A 16,187-nucleotide genomic window follows, 5' to 3' on the forward strand; every position below is an offset into this window, starting at 1 on the left:
TGCACTCTGCATTTTTCAATGATGTGACAGATATTTACGATTTTGTCACATGTGTCTGGGCCTTCTCTGGAACCAACTTGTTGGGGTGGTAGTTTTGCTTCTATCCTTCATTTCATGCAACGCTGGATTACATTGAGCAGAGCTTTGCTTGCATGCGATGTGAGGATCGTACGATAGTCACTTTACTCTGTTATTTCTCCCTACTTTGGTAAAGGCAGAAAAGGTCCCTTCAGCCAGTCCTCTGGCCAATCTCTAGTCACCCCCTACATCTTTGCAGATTTACCATGTAAGATCAATAACTGAGGCTGGCTCGCTCAGCTGTGGCCTCCCTTAAGAAAATATGGAAAAACTATTACATCTCGAAATGTGGGAAGGTGCAACTGGCGAAAAGTCTAATTTTTTCAGAGCAATTTCTGGATGTGAATCATGGGAAGTTAATGCTGCTGGCCAGAAGACAACTGAAGCTTTTGAAATGTGCTGGCAAAGACTTTTGCATATGTCCTGGACGAAAAAAGAAGGGCAAATGCCTATGTTGGAAATATTATTGGAGAGAAGCAGACCTGGATGCCAGAAATCAACAGATGCAAACTTATGTGCTGTGGTCACCTGAGACATAGAGATGGGAATAACCTTGAGAAAATTATTATGGAAAGAATGGTGGAAGGTCATTGTAGTAGGGGACGACCAGGAGGTGATGGATGGATGGTGTGCAGAAGATCAGTGGAAGGTCAGCTACTGAGCACTCAAAGCTAGCGATGGATTGTGAAGGCTTCTAAAAATTTCAATAAATGGATGTACTAGCTTAGGTTTCTTTCCCTTGTGGCTGAGGAAAAAAGCTGGAAAACATGATCCCTGAAGGCTAAAAAACCTGAAAGTAACTAAAGGATCCCCAAATTATTGTATTTTTAAAACCTCAGGAATTTTAAGCCAATTGCATGATTTGGGGAGGGCTGGACTCTTGATGCTCGAATGGTTGGGGGTTAGTCACACTGACAGAGTTACTCCAGATTTACACTGCTGCACAATCAATTGCCTTTTCTTAAAATGGGGTTCACTCACTTCACCCTGTCCCCCTGGAACAGAGAGAGACGGAGCCCAAAAGTGAAGAATTAATGTGCTTAAATACCATACCATGATTATGATATATGATTTAGGCTAGATCAGGAGTTCTCAAACTGGGGGTCGGGACCCCTCAGGGGGTTGCAAGGTTATTACATGGACGGTCGCAAGCTGTCAGCCTCCAGCCCAAACCCCGCTTTGCATCCAGCATTTATAATGGTGTTAAATATATAAAAAAGTGTTTTTAATTTATAAGGGAGGGTCGCACTCAGAGGCTTGCTATGTGAAAGGGGTCACCAGTACAAAAGTTTGAGAACTACTGGGCTAGCTAGCTAGATAGGAGGGGGTGCATGAGGATAGATTGATAGCCAGCTATCCAGCAGGTGGCTCTGTGGGCCAATCAGTAAGGGAATGAACAGAAGGGAGAAAAGAGAAATCACCCTGACAGAGTAAAATTGCATCCTAAACCAGATGATAATCTGAACGATGTCAGTGAATATCTGGAGTGACTCCAGATTTACACCTGTGTACATGGGAACATAATAAGGCCCTCACTAGTAAGGCATTCAGACCCTTAGGAGGTCATGTTTTCCCCAACCACGAGAGCTAGAAACTGAAAAATTGAAATTGTCATAGATTCCCACAACTCCAGGAGCTGGGGACTTGGGGCTATGGATGGACAGCACCTAGTGCAAGGGAGATCTGGTCTCGGCGAGGGGTGCACTTGGAAAAGCAACAATACCAAACTGTACACGCTCAGCTCAACGTTAAGCAAGTCTTTATTTTATTTATTGCACTTCAATATTAGACCAAAAATAAACCGTTTCTTTTCTTCCACTGCCAGGCACTAGGGCTTTTCGCAGCCGTGCCCCAGGGGGGCATCCCTTTGCTGATATGCTCCGAGTTGGGATAGGGGATAGTTTATTTTTTTCTGTACATTTATATTTTTCAGAAAAGTGCAAAGTTTTGTTGCTTTTTTTAAAAAAAAACAAACAAACAAAGAACAGAGCCCCAGGGCCAGGAGCTGAGGCGTGGCCCAGCTCCCCCTCTCCCTGCAGATGTTCTGAGCTCGGCAAAGAACCAAACACAAGCTATAAAGTGCTCCCTTCTGGTGTGCTAATTCCCTCTCCTCGCGGACTTCAGGATCTGATATGTATCGAAATGCAAAGCTGGGCAGCTTTGGCCCCACTTCTGGTCCCCAGACTTCTCTCCATCTTATAACAGTCTAAAGAGCCACCTCCACAAAAACAGAGCCAGTCTCTTCTGCAGTGGGGGAGCTGTCTAGTGGCTGGGGTGGGGAAAATGAGATTCAGGACATTTGGGTTGTAACTGTGGCTCTGGGAGGGGAGTGGGGTCTACTGGTTAGACCATGGGGGTGGGGAACAGGAGCCAGTTTTCCTGGCTCGGGGACGGGGTCTAGTGGTTAGAGCAGATGTGGTGAGAGGCAGGACTCCCGAGTCTTGTTCCAGGCTCGGAGGGGAATCGTGGGAAGCCTGGCAGGGAGGGCTGTACGAAGTGCACTGCCCCGGACAGAGGAAAGAAGCAGAAGGGTTTCATTAATCTCCTCCTCCCCAGGGCTGAATTAATCCCATCTCTTCTGGAATAGCCAAGGTGGAGAGACACCCCCAGGTTCCAGTGGGGGAGGAGTGGCGATTAAACCCTTTCTCCTACTTCAGTCACCTGCTTGCACTCAAGATCTGCCTCCTTCAACCTCTCCCATCTGAGAGACAGCGCCCCCCACACAGCCCGCACATCCCACACCTGTCCAGCCGAGTCATCACGCGTCAGCCTCTTCCGAAAACTCCCTGGAAGCCCTGACGGCGCGAGATGTGTTTAAAAAATACCAGCCAGGAAAACGCACAGCACAGGATGGGGGTGGGGGAGAGAACTGCCCCTGCCCCTCCCTGGCCGGTGGAAATGGACCGGACGAGTGCTCCTACCACCCCTGACGAAAAGGCTCCTTGGATATCGTTTTCTGATCCAGGCTATCCTATACCGTCCACAGAGCACAGCTCCACAAGCCACCCATAGGAGAGGGCTGGTACGAATGGGGGGTGGAGGCGGAGAGGAATGGGCTAAAACAGCATGCACCCTAAGAAGGAACTAGATCTTCAAATGAAACATGAGTGGGGTGAGCCGTCCCCTCCCCCCCCCCCGAGATCTACCGATACGCAGTATGTACAACATATCCAGGCTCTTTATATATAGACGAGAACCTCAACACAATACAGAGCGAGAGTTCTATACACATATATACACTGTGTCTGTGTTGGTGCGGTCAGTTCGGACGCATGTTCTCTACGCTCTCCAGGCCTTGCTGTGCGGCACAGAGCGCCGTGCGGGAAGTGTGCTCTCTCCTCCTGAACCCGATCACCCCGGGTTGGGGGACGTGCGCTGGCAGAGCCCGGCTTTGACAGGCCACGTGCTGCCCTGCAACGCCAGAGCCCTCCTTCCTCGTCTTCGAAAGAGCTAAATGCAGCCCGAGGCGCTGGGTCCGGTGACTGTTCTTGATCCTTCTCCCCCTAGGCTCGGAGGGCAGGCGTCTCCGGTGGGCTTAAGGATCGATCCGGAAGGCCAGGAGCTTCTCCGAGTGCTGGTTGTTGAGGGTCCGCAGGTCGGGAAGGCGCAGGAGGAGTTTGGGGAAGAGGGTGGAATCGTCGGGATGCTTCTTCGTCACCAGAGTCCGCAGGGCCCGGATGAGGGTCTCCTGAAGGATTTCCACGGCATCCACGTCTGAGATGCCAGAGCGATCTACGAACCAGATGAGTCATGACATTAATACCCAACCTGCTTCAAAAAAAAGCAACTGGTCCCCGCTGCAGGGGAATCTCCCTCCATGATAGCGGTATAGGGCGTTTGACACACGCAACAGCTCACAAACTGCGAGGAGAGGCTTCCTAATGCTGAGATCTCAGCCTGGGGAAGAGTCTTCAGAGGGAAGGGATGGGAGGTTTAAAACCAGGCTGGACAAAGTGGTGCCCAGTTAGGTCTTTTCCCACCTCTAACACCCACCGGCGGCGACCCTTCTGTCGAAACACTAGGAGAAGGCTTCCCTGGAAAGCTTTAGTCCAGGGAGCTGCCACAGTCCGTCCTGTTCAGTGGGGGGTCTGGAAGGTCCCAGGCGGGTTCAGCTCCAGGTGCAACACCATGCTGCATGCACTGGGGGTGCGATCCCTGAGGGACATGGGGGACTCCCGCTCCGTCATTGTCCTTGCCCCGAGGGCCAAGCGTAGAGAACAGGCTTTTAGCAGTGGGCCAGCCTGCATAGTGCAGAACACCTGGCCCGATACACCCGGGGATGGGCTTTCCAGGGGGATTGTAGCTGACGTCACCTGTGTGGCTCTGCAGAGAGAGAGCCGGCATCAGAGATCCCCCCGGGGCGCGCACCCACCTGCCGAGACAAGGACGACAGCCATGAAGAGCGCCATCTCCTGGGCGTCCAGCCCGAGGGAGCCGAGCTTCTCGCTGAACTCGAACATGGAGTCCAGCAGGCAGCCCATGCCCATAGAGCGCAGGCTGCAGAGCGAGTAGGTCTCGCCGCTCAGGAACGTCACCACCTTCTCCTTGGGGTTGAAGAGGGAGGAGAACCGCACCATCAGCACCTGCGGGAGGGGAGGAGAAGGTCAGAGCTGAGCCTGCAGGGGGCGCTCTGACATCAAGTGCCACGGTGTGGGGCATCCAGATAATGTCCCCCACGAGTGACCAGACAGTGTACAGGGTTTAGGAATCTGGGGGTGCCAAGGGTCCTCAGATGAGTTACATAATTATAAGCCTGGGTTGCCTGTGATAGCAGAGGACTGGACTCATTGACCCAGGAAGCCTTTCCCGTCCTATATTCCTATGACCTGGTCTCTTAGCTCAGGCAATGATAATCAGAATAGTACCTAGCCCTGGCCTAGAACTTGTCATCAGTAGCTCTCAAAGCAGGTCAGTATCATTATCCCTATCTTACAGATGAGGAAACTGAGGCACAGAGAGGGGAAACAGCCTGTCCTAAGCCCCAGTTCAGTGCTCTAGCCACTAGGTCTTTAGATGCAGGTACTGGATTCGATCCCCGACCCTGCCCTGGAGTAACTTCCTCCCTCTCGGGCTTCCCAGTGGGAGTCGAGGGTGCTGTACAAGCTGCCTGGGTGGAAAATTGAATAGCCCTGGCAGCTCTGAGGGTTGGGATGAGGGTGCTCCATGGTAGTAGCGTGGGTTTAGTGCCTGGGACATGGACATGGGTGGATGAACCTTCTCTACAGGTGCTGCCAGGCTACGGAAGTTTTATCTCAAGCTGTTTGGAGACACATGTCCTGGGTTTGATCCCCACAGACGAACTCACGAAGGGAACTCTGGAGCCACTAGGACAGCAGTTTATCACCCACCTGATGTTTCCCACATAAAACACAATATAACAGAATCTGTGCCCAGCATGTCACGGCCACTTAGAGAGGAGGGGCAGAACCCAGCTGAATCCTCCTGCTGCAAAAGCCCTGAGCTAGAGGAGAATCTCCCATGGCAGTTAGCAGTATGGGGGCTATGACACACAGGTCAGTAGTTCTGATTCCAGACAGTAGGGGGCGCACACGAAAAAAAAGAGGCCTTACTCCCTCAGCAGAGAGCAGCAGGGACACACACATAGATTCCAAGGCCAGAAGGGACCATTGTGATCATCTAATCTGACCTCCTGGATAATCCAGGCCAGAGAATTTTCCCCAAATAATTCCTAGGGCAGATCTTTTAGAGAAACATCCAGTCTTGATTTTAAAATTGCCAGTGATAGAGAATCTACCATGATCCTTGGGAAATTGTTCCAATGGTTAATTACTCCCACCGTTAAAAATTTACACCTGATTTCCAGCCTAAACTTGTCTATAGCTTCAACTTCCAGCCATTGGCCGGTGTCAGACCTTTCTCTGTTAGACCGAAGCGCCCGCTACAAAATATTTGGTCCCCATGTCGGGACTTATTGACTGTAAAAGTTGTGCTGATAGTTAATTACGCTCACATAAAAATCTGTGCTTTATTTCAAGTCATAATTTGTCTAGTTTAGGTCACAGTTTCTGGGTAACTGAGCTTGTGTTCCTCCTCCGGGGTCCCTCCTGGGCACCCACTTTCTGGTTCCCAGACATCACCAATCTTGGGGGGACCTGTGGTTCTCTCCCTGTGATGGGGTTTTATAGCCACCCAGCTCCCTGTGATATCCCCAGCAAGTCAGTGTGTCAGCTCAGGGCGAAGGGAAAAGACCAGACCCGACCCCGCAGGGGTCAAAGCTACAGGTGCAACCCGAGGCCACGCTCCAGGCAGGAGGGGCCCAGATTCAGGCTGGTGGGGCACCTGACTGACCTGGAAGGTGCCTGCCTTGAGGAGCATGACCTGGTCCTGTTGGCAGAGCGACTGGAAGCCTGGGATGCTCTTGGCGAACTCCACCACCTCCTTGACAGCAGGCGTGAAGCACTGGGAGAACTCCTCCCACACCTGCTGGCTGCTCTTGCTGTTGCTGCAGTGTGGGCTGGCGTTCAAAGGGCATGCCTGGGTGGGGAGAGCAAGGCAGGTCAGCAATGCAGGGAGGGACAAGAGGAGCACCAGCCTCCTAACCTGGGCAGGGTGGGCCTGGATTGGGACCCCAGAATGGAAACACGCTGAAAACTTTGGGGATGGGGGAATCAGATCCAGATTGGGGGAGGGGGGGGGGGGGGGCTCAGAGCCAGATTTGGGGGGAGCTGGAGAATCAGATCCAGATTTGGGGGGCAGGAGAATCAGACCCAAATTTGGGGGAACAGGAGGAAGGAGATCCAGATTTGGAAGGGGGTCCACATTTGTGGGGCTCAGTGACTCTGGATTGCGGCTGGCAAGGATCTGGCATCTCAGATTGTTGCGGGGGTGGGGGAGGAGTCTCCCCAAAGGAGATTGTATTTGAGCCCGAGGGGCAACACATGGGGTTGCAGAGACAGACCCGCCCTGGAATGCAGCCTAGAGCGCATGAGGGTGCAGCAGCATCGCTGCTGCCCAGCAGGGGGAACCAACTCTTAAGAACCAAGTTGCTTCTTGGTGTCAATCCAGCTGCAGATCTGGGGCTCTGGGGCCCAACCCAGTGGGGTGCAGAGCTCCCTTCATTCCCACTGGGAACCCAAAGGGGGAGGAAGTTACTATGGGGCAGGGAGGGGTGGAGGGATTTGAATACAATCAGATGGCAACAGTTTAGGAATTAGAGAGAGTCAGGACTCCTGGGTTCTATTCCTGGCTCTGGGAGGGGAGGGGGTCTAATGGTTAGAGTGGAGGGGTGGGTCTGGGAGTCAGGACTCCTGGGTTGTATTCCTGGTCCTTTGTTGGGGGGGGTAGGGTCTAGTGGTTAGAGCGGGGGTGGGGGGAGCTGGGTTTCAGGACTCTTTGGTTCTATTCCCAGCTCTGGGAAGGGAGTGGGGTCTAATAGTTAGGGCGGGGTGAGAAGAGTGGGATCCAGGACTCCTGGGTTCTCATCCCAACTCTGACTTGGCTGAGTAAGCCTGGGCCAGTCACTCCCCGTCTCTAGGCGTCAATTTCCCCTCTGGACACCCAGCTGAGCCAGTGCTGCTTCCCCCCAGGGGCGGGCCCGTGCCCTCCCCCCTAACCCCTGCCATCGGGGGTCGTGCCCGGCTACTTACAATGCCTCTGCTGGTGGCCGAGCGCCAGGGGCATGCCCTCTCGGAGTAGCCGTACTCGAAAGAGGGGTAGTGCCCAGCGTTGGCCAGGTAGCCAGCCTGCTGGGCCTGGTAGATGTCGTTGCCGAAGCGGCGGGGCCCGTTGTCCACGTAGCCGGGGGCCTCCTGGGGGCAGGCGCCGTAGCCGGAGAGGGGCAGGTGGGCTGAGTCGTACTGCCCGTAGGCATCGCCGTTGTTGAGCTGTTGGTCGGCGTAGCTGAGCGAGGGGTAGGGCTCGGCCCGCTTGCCCAGCCGGTCCTGCCCGCTGACAAAGATGTCGTGATAGGCCCGCGAGATGGCGCCGATGGCCTCCTCCTCCTGGGCATCGGGGCTGGGGGGCGCCTCCCCCTCGGGCCCCAGCCCCACGTCCATGGGGGCCTCGTTCAGGCTGCTCATGTAGCTCTGCATCTCGTCCATCAGGCGCTGCTTCTCCCGCTTGGGGATGCGCCCGAAGCGCACAGCTGGCGGGGCGAGGGAGGAAGGAGAGAGGGCGTGAGCTGGGCAGGCACTAGGGGTGCACTCGTGAGCACCCCCCACTGGGGGTAGAGAGCAACGGGGAGGGAGCGAGCCAGCAGCACTGGGGGGAGAGCCCCCCTCCCCAGGGCCAGGCAGTAGGAGGTGGCGCTAGGGGCTTGTCACCCCCCACAGTTCCCTTCGTGGGGCGTGCAGCAGGGCCCCAGTCACGGCAGGTAGTAACAGTAATGTCCTGTTCTACATGGTTGCGCTTGGCTGCTGTGCTCCACCCCAGAGCACGCTGCATCGCAGAGCTGCCTCCCACGATGCAGCTGTTTCCCTTCCCTCCGGAGGCCTGTGTGTCGAGACTGACACAGCTCGCTTTGCACCCCACACCCCCTACAGAACCCCCCGCATGCGCCCCTCCCCCACCACTGGCTGATGTCTCCCCCCCCCCCGCAGTGGCACCTTTGCCTACCCCCCTTCCTCTGCCCAGATCACCCCCTGCCTGGCACATCTCTGCTCCACTTCTCTCCGTAATGAGGTCAGTGGGTCAGGAGCAGCACCAAGGCCCATGGGAGACGCACAGAGGGGCTGGGGCAATCTACTGCTATAGGACCATCTAGCACCTCTGCTGAGGTGCGGGATTCACCTCTAGAGCCTCTTGAGGCAGAGATGGGGGAGGCGGGGGGAGTCTGAGATTTTATCAAGGCTCCTTGAGACAGACAGACCGAGTGGCTCCCTCTGCTCCTGCCCGCTGGTCTCACCACCCAGGGGGTTCCCCCAAGTCCCGACCTGAGGCCAGACATAAGCTGATGTAAATCAGGAGAGACTCATTACAGTCAATATGGCTGCGTGGGTGTCAGATCAGATCTTTGGCAGGCAGCTACAGAGCCCCGAGTTCTATTCCTGGTTGGAGGACTGGAGTGGGGGGATGGTTAGAGCAGGGGAGGCTGGGAGTCAGGACTCCTGGGTTCTATCCCCAGCTCTGGGAGGGGAGTGGGACTAGAAGGTTAGAGCAGGGAAGTCAGGACTCCTGGGTTCTATTCCCACCCTTGGCGAGTGATGTCTAATGAGAGCAGGGGAAAGAGGAGCCAGGACTCCTGGGTTCTATTCCCCGCCCCAAGAAGTGACGATCTAGTGGTTGTGGGTGGGAAAAGGGAAGGGATCCAGGACTCCTGGGTTCTCATACCAACTTCAATTTGCTATGCAAGACACTTGCTTGCTCTGTGCCTCAGTTTCCCCATCTGTTAAGTTGCTTCCCCCCAGTTTCTCCTTCTTGCTCTGCTGAGGCCTGACAGCAAAATAACTCTGACCCAACAAGAGACTTTCCCGGGAGTGGATTTCCAGCCCTGCCCGTGCTGGGTGGGGATGGGGTGGATCACAGGGGTGGAAGGAACAGGGGAGGGGGAGGAGTAGCCCCAGGGATGCCCCCCTCCCCACACTGCGCCCCTCGTGGGTGTAGCACAAAGGGGCCCAATCCTGCATGGAAACATGGCAACGAAAGCAGGATCGGGCCCCAGTGCTGCAGCCTCAGGCGCGGGGACACGTGTGGGAGGTGAACGAGTCCCGTGCTGGGCAGGGCAGAGAGCCTGGTTCTCACGCCCACCTGGGGCTTGGTGGGGAGCAGCGTGCGGGGGAGATTAGGGGGGAAAGTCTGGAGGCTGACGCCTGCTCTGGGAGCTGCTGCCATAGCCTGAGCTGGAGCGGGGGCTGCACATGGCAGCCGTGACCTAGAAACCTTCTTTCCCGCACACAGGATCCCGCTGCCCCCGCAAAGCCCCAGATGGGCCTGGAAGTGGCAGGGCTTGTGGTGGGGAGAGCGCCCTGGGATTCCCTCCCCACCCCCTTCCCTCCCTTCCCCAGCCCTCCCCCCATCCTTCTCCCATACCCCCACCTCCCTGTCCCTGACCCTTTCCTCCCCCACTCTATACCACATCTCTCCCTATTCCCCCCCCAGTCCCTGCCCCTCTCTGCAGTCCCCCCCCCTTGTTAACACAGCAGCTTTGAGCCTGGATAATGCCCGTGGGCCTTTCCTGCCCTACACCCCCTGGGGAGCTCTTGAGGTTTAGTTCCTGATTCCCCCCACCTGCCTGTGAGGATCAGGCCCAAGGGAGGCGAGATCCCCGGGCTGTTTGCTCACCCTTAGGCTCTACTCTGCCTTTGTGTGCCCCTCTGCCCTGCACTCTGGACCAGTGAGCAAGCTTTACCTGGCATAATACGCCAAGCGACAGGCGGGACCCAGGAGCCTGGCCCCTGCTGCCCCCAGCCCCTGACTAGTGGTTGGACGGGTGCGCGGGACTCATGCATTTGGGTGTTGATGGTGCTGAGATCCAGGGAGCTGGTTCTCACACGTTCCTGGCCCAAACCAGCAGAGAGCCAGAACCATTGGGGAGTGGAGGAGGGAAGCCGGGGGAGCCAAGAGTCCCAGTGAAGAGGTCCAGGTTGGGAACCTCTGGTCCCAGTCCCAGTCCACTTCCCTGGTTCTGATTCTGGTCCCAGTCCCGACCCATCTCCACGGCTCAACTTCGAGCCCTAATCCCGGTCCGGCCCATCTCTGCAGTTCTGGTGCTAATCCAAGCCCACCTCCATGGATCTGGGTGTGGTCCCAGCCCCAATCCTGACCCTTCTCCATGGTCCTGGTGCTGATCCAAGCCCACCTCCATGGATCTGGGTGTGGTCCCAGCCCCAATCCTGATCCTTCTCCATGGTCCTGGTGCTGATCCAAGCCCACCTCCATGGATCTGGGTGTGGTCCCAGCCCCAATCCTGACCCTTCTCCATGGTCCTGGTGCTGATCCAAGCCCACCTCCATGGATCTGGGTGTGGTCCCAGCCCCAATCCTGATCCTTCTCCATGGTCCTGGTGCTAATCCAAGCCCACCTCCATGGATCTGGGTGTGGTCCCAGCCCCAATCCTGACCCTTCTCCATGGTCCTGGTGTTGATCCAAGCCCACCTCCATGGATCTGGGTCTGGTCTCGGCCCATCTCTTGGTCTCTCCGCCACCCCCTCACACCACACCCCTCCCCCCAGCCATTCTTAGCACGCTAATGCTGAGGAGCCATTTCAAAGTCTAATAAATCCATCATGAGCGGATGGGAGAAGCTCGAGCCATTAATCACAGCCTGGCCCTGGCATCCCCCCACACCACTGCCCCCCCCCTTGCTCAGAGCCATAAATCAGCCCCCAGCACAGAGCTCCCATTTATCAGCTGGGGCAGCTGCTGACTGGCCAGAGCAGCAGGGAGGCAGCTATGGCTGCCTCAGGGGGAGGTGGGGTCCCGGCCGCAGGGGGGCAGTGCCCCGGCCTTTCGCCCCAAGCCACCTCCTCCATCCCCCGCTAGATTCCTTTGTGGGTCTCCTGGGGAAAGGGCGGTTTGACGGCCTATCAGAAACAGTCAGCACAATTCAGAGAGTCTGCACAAGAGAGAACCAGGGCCAGGATAAAAGGGCGGGGGGCTGCAGGTTGGGATTCAGGGGCACTGGCAGAGGGGATGTGGGGGGGAGCCCAGGGCTGGGATCGCAGGTGGGGCTGCGGGTCGGGAGGGAGGGGCACTGGCAGAGGGGATGTGGGGGGAGCCCAGGGCTGGGACAGCAGGAGGGGCTGAGGGTCGGGATGGAGGGGCACTGGCAGAGGGGATGTGGGGGGGAGCCCAGGGCTGGGATTGCAGGTGGGGCTGCGGGTCGGGATGGAGGGGCACTGGTAGAGGGGATGTGGGGGGGAGCCCAGGGCTGGGATCGCAGGTGGGGCTGCGGGTCGGGATTGAGGGGCACTGGCAGAGGGGATGTGGGGGGAGCCCAGGGCTGGGACAGCAGGAGGGGCTGAAGGTCGGGATGGAGGGGCACTGGCAGAGGGGATGTGGGGGGGAGCCCAGGGCTGGGATCGCAGGTGGGGCTGCGGGTCGGGATTGAGGGGCACTGGCAGAGGGGATGTGGGGGGAGCCCAGGTCTGGGACAGCAGGAGGGGCTGAGGGTCGGGATGGAGGGGCACTGGCAGAGGGGATGTGGGGGGGAGCCCAGGGCTGGGACAGCAGGTGGGGCTGCGGGTCGGGAGGGAGGGGCACTGGCAGAGGAGGTGTGGGGGGGAGCCCAGGGCTGGGATCGCAGGTGGGGCTGCGGGTCGGGATGGAGGGGCACTGGCAGAGGGGATGTGGGGGGAGCCCAGGGCTGGGATCGCAGGTGGGGTAGACTCTCGGGCAGGGTAAGCAGGGAGGCGGCCGGGGGCGGGGGGCCGGGGGCGGGAGGCCGGGGTGGGGGGCGTCCCCCTGCGCTCACCGTCGCGGGACATGCCCACGGCCAGGCACTTCTTGAAGCGGCAGTGCTGGCAGCGGTTGCGGTTCATGCGCATGATCATGCAGTTCTCGTTCTTCACGCACATCTTGTAGTTGATGTTCTGCTGGATGCTGCGGCGGAAGAAGCCCTGGAGGGGGCCAGCGGGGAGAGGGGTCAGCGCCAGGCACACCCCGCCCCTCTGTGCCCCCCCCGGCCTGCCCCGCCCCGCCCCTCAGGCTCGGGGTGGGGGGTGCCGGTAATGAGCTCCCCTCTGAGCCGGGTCGCCCGGGGAGACGGGGCCACGGTGACGCCCCGGCTTGCAAGGAGGCTCCGCGCGTCCCCTGGGTCCCCCCCGCCCCCCAAGCCCCGCCCCTGGCCCCGCCTCCTCACCTTGCAGCCCTCGCAGGCGTGGACGCCGTAGTGGAAGCCGGAGGCGATGTCCCCGCACACCTTGCACAGTAGCACCATCCCGCCCGTCTCTGCAAGGAGGAGGGGGAGGGGTGAGCATCACACTCCTTCGGTCCCCTCCTGCCCACCCCACTGCAGCCTCCCCGACGGAGAGGGAGGGGCCTACCGATGGGCGCTCCACCCCCTCCCTCCAACCATCTGCCCAGCCCCAGGGTCTCACCTGCCTCCCTCAGACCCATCCCCCTTCCCACTGCTGCCCAGAGTCACTAACTAGCCTCTCGGAGATGCCCCTGTTTCCAGCCAGACTAGTTGCCAGCCCTACAGGACTGGGGACCCCCCAAAGAGGGGGTGCATGGTCCCAGCTGTGTGCCAATTTGGCCCCTTGTGGCTTCATGTGAGAGTACCCTACCCCCCAGTATTCCTGTTGCTTTGGATGGTCTAGTGGTTAGAGCAGGGGGGCTGAGAGTCAGGACTCCTGGGTTCTATCCACAGCTCTGGGAGAGGAGTGGTGTCTAGTGGTTACAGCAGAGGGACAGGGCGTCAGGACTCCTGGATTCTACTGCTGAGTTGCTGTCCCTTCCCCTCTCCGTGCCTCAGTTTCCCCAGCTGGAGCAGGGGGACAATGACAGAGCGCGCTCTGGTCACTTACTAGAGAAGGTGCCGGTCACGCCGTTCTGCTTGGCCGTGGCAACTCTGCTCTGCGTGGGGGGCGACTGGCCCTTGCTGGGGTACCTGACCCCCTCCGGGAACTGGAAGGCCACCTTAGGCGAGGATGGCGAGCTGGAACCCTGTGGCTTGATGGCCCCGATCTCAGTCAGCGTCAGCTCCTCCAGCGATGAGGGCAGGGAGTGCTGCGGGGAGGGCACCAGGTAGCCGCCGGGTGGGCTGCCCGGGGTGGGGCTGGAGCCGGCCGTGGAGCCCACGTAGAGGATCACGCTGCCTGGGGGAGAGAGAGCAGTGCGGGGGAGGTCAGATGGGGATCTTGGCTTGAGTCCTGCTGCAGAAAACTGCAGGAAGCAACAGCCGGGATAGAGGGTACTCAGGGTCTGCAGCCTCCAGGAGGGGCAGGGGAACTGCATCGGGGGACGCAGGCCGGCAACCATCCCCCAGGGCTCAGGCCTGCCAGGGTTTAATCTTGGAGGGCACACGGGTGTTTTCCTGCCTGGCTAGTGTAATGGGAGGGGGGGGAAGAACAGGGGGCAGGGCAAATGAAACGGGAGGATGAAAAATGAAAGACATGGAGACACAAAGGCAGGGAGAAATCTGTGCAACTGACGAACTCCATCACCTCCGAACCCCTGCACAGACTCAGGGTCCCTTCCCTTCCCTTGGCAACAGACAGCTGGAGGGGACGGGACCAGGGAGCGGCTATAGCCCACCTGGCTGGGAGATGGGGAGATCAGAGCCCCCCTGGAGCTCGCCCAGTGTCTCACGTGGAGCTGCAGCGTGGGGGGGGGGGGGGAGGGGGGAAGGAACACAGTGTCCGCCTGCGTACACGCACTCACACACACGTACACACACAGTCGCCGGGCAGCCCTGAGATGAGGCTGCGGGGAATGTGGGGCAGTGAGGCACGTGCTGCAGAAAGTAGGGCAAACAAACAGATGACAAAATGCAAACCCGGCTCATCCCGCTGGGAGCCGGCCCAGGGGTCCGAGGGTATGGCAGGGGTTGTGCCAAGATTCCCAGGGACGCTGGCGTGTGGAGCTGCCCGGGGCGGGGGGGGGTGGGGGTGGGGGGACGCCAGCTGCCTCGATTCCATCTCTCTGCAGGCCCAGTTCTGAGCGAGAGCTTTGAGCCAAATCCAGGTCGGACACTCAGCCCCCATCCATGCTTCTCAGTCCCCACCCGCACTGGCAGAGGGAGCGTGGGGGGAGCCCTCCTGCCATCCCAGTTCTGCCTTTTGCATTAGCAAAGGCCCCTCCGCCCTCAGTCACAGCAAACTGCCTGGAGATTGTGTGGAGGGAGCCCACGGAGGCGGAGAGGAGACCTCGCCCCCTTGTGCACGTGGGCACCCACACGCACGCATGTTCCTGGTGACCTATATCAGGAAAATAGCTGCTCTTGACTCGAAGATCTCAGCGGGAACCGGTTCCCCCACAGTGGGAACCGTCACGCATTCCTTTAAACCCGCCCGCACCCAAAATAAGCGCTCCCCGCCCCTCCTGGTATTTTCTGGGGTTGTGCCTGTGATTTTAAGAAGGCCCCGATCCGGTCTTTTAACCCGGCAGATGCTGCCCGGACTCAACCCCCGGCAGCCCAAATTCCAGCTCAGAGCAAATATTTACAGCTGAGCCCCGCCTGCTCCCTGAAAATGGTGGGGTGAACCTCAGAGAGGCCCTTTGCTGCAGCAGCGGGTTGCCAGGCGGGATGGGAGGAGGCGCCAGGCTAAGCCAGCTGGGGGATTTGCCCCTTTCGTGGCACCTGCTCCATTCGGCCTGGGGGCAGAGAGAGATCAGGCTGCCGTCGGGCTCTGCTCTCACCATGCCCCCGGGGAGCGGCGTGCCCTGGTGCCCAGGTAACACAGCCACAGGGCCTGAGGAATATGTTCATAACAGCCACACGGGCCAGCCGCTTTCTCTCCCCCCGCTCAGCCTGCCAGTGCCCACCGCTCCCCAACAAGACTCCAGCCCAGTTACTTTCGGCAGGGCAGGAAAGCGCAGGCAGTCTGGCAATAGTTCTCTCCTACCTGACACCCACAGCGCCCCCTGCCGGGAGGGGCTGGGACTGGCGTCCCCAGGAGCACCTCGACCCCGGCCAGCGCTCCTGCCCCGCTCCCTACAGCGCCCCCTGCCGGGAGGGGCTGGGACTGGCGTCCCCAGGAGCACCTCGACCCCGGCCAGCGCTCCTGCCCCGCTCCCTACAGCGCCCCCTGCCGGGAGGGGCTGGGACTGTCGTCCCCAGGAGCGCCTCGACCCCGGCCAGCGCTCCTGCCCCGCTCCCTACAGTGCCCCCTGCCGGGAGGGGCTGAGACTGCTGTCCCCAGGAGCGCCTCGACCCCGGCCAGCGCTCCTGCCCCACTCCCTACAGCGCCCCCTGCTGGGAGGGGCTGGGACTGGAGTAGCCCAGTGCAATTTTTAAACGCCCCCCCCCATGTATAGTTGATTAAAATCCAAGCTGGCAGCAGAAATGAGAGGATTGACACCCCTCTCTCTAGCTAACAGAGGGATAGATGATGCCGGGGATGTGGGGTCAGGAGTAGGGGTGAGCACAACAGGATGGAGGCAGAAGGGGTCAGGACAGGGGGACAGGAGGCAGAAGGGGGCACAATCAGGGCAGGGTATAGATGGCACAATGGAGGCAGAGGGGGCACAATGGGGGCAGGGGGTTGGAG

At 58.9% G+C, this 16,187-nt stretch overlaps 1 protein-coding gene across 2 annotated transcripts in view; it reads right to left on the reverse strand.

The window, feature by feature from the left end:
• Positions 1–3,035: 3,035 nt before the first annotated feature.
• The window catches only part of LOC102933876 (nuclear receptor subfamily 1 group D member 2), a 28,776-nt gene continuing 15,624 nt past the window's right edge, over positions 3,036–16,187 (reverse strand). For both annotated transcript variants that reach the window (XM_037884130.2, XM_043533116.1), the window contains exons 2-8: positions 13,503–13,793; positions 12,836–12,924; positions 12,449–12,593; positions 7,686–8,182; positions 6,388–6,573; positions 4,451–4,661; positions 3,036–3,810 (exon numbers count right to left, since the gene is read on the reverse strand). In XM_037884130.2, the coding sequence (XP_037740058.1) occupies positions 3,614–3,810; positions 4,451–4,661; positions 6,388–6,573; positions 7,686–8,182; positions 12,449–12,593; positions 12,836–12,924; positions 13,503–13,793 (1,616 nt within the window). In that variant the 3' untranslated portion in view covers positions 3,036–3,613. The remainder of the gene's footprint in view (positions 3,811–4,450; positions 4,662–6,387; positions 6,574–7,685; positions 8,183–12,448; positions 12,594–12,835; positions 12,925–13,502; positions 13,794–16,187) is intronic.

Source organism: Chelonia mydas, chromosome 20, assembly GCF_015237465.2.
Source record: "Chelonia mydas isolate rCheMyd1 chromosome 20, rCheMyd1.pri.v2, whole genome shotgun sequence".
Taxonomy (NCBI): Eukaryota; Metazoa; Chordata; order Testudines; family Cheloniidae; genus Chelonia; species Chelonia mydas.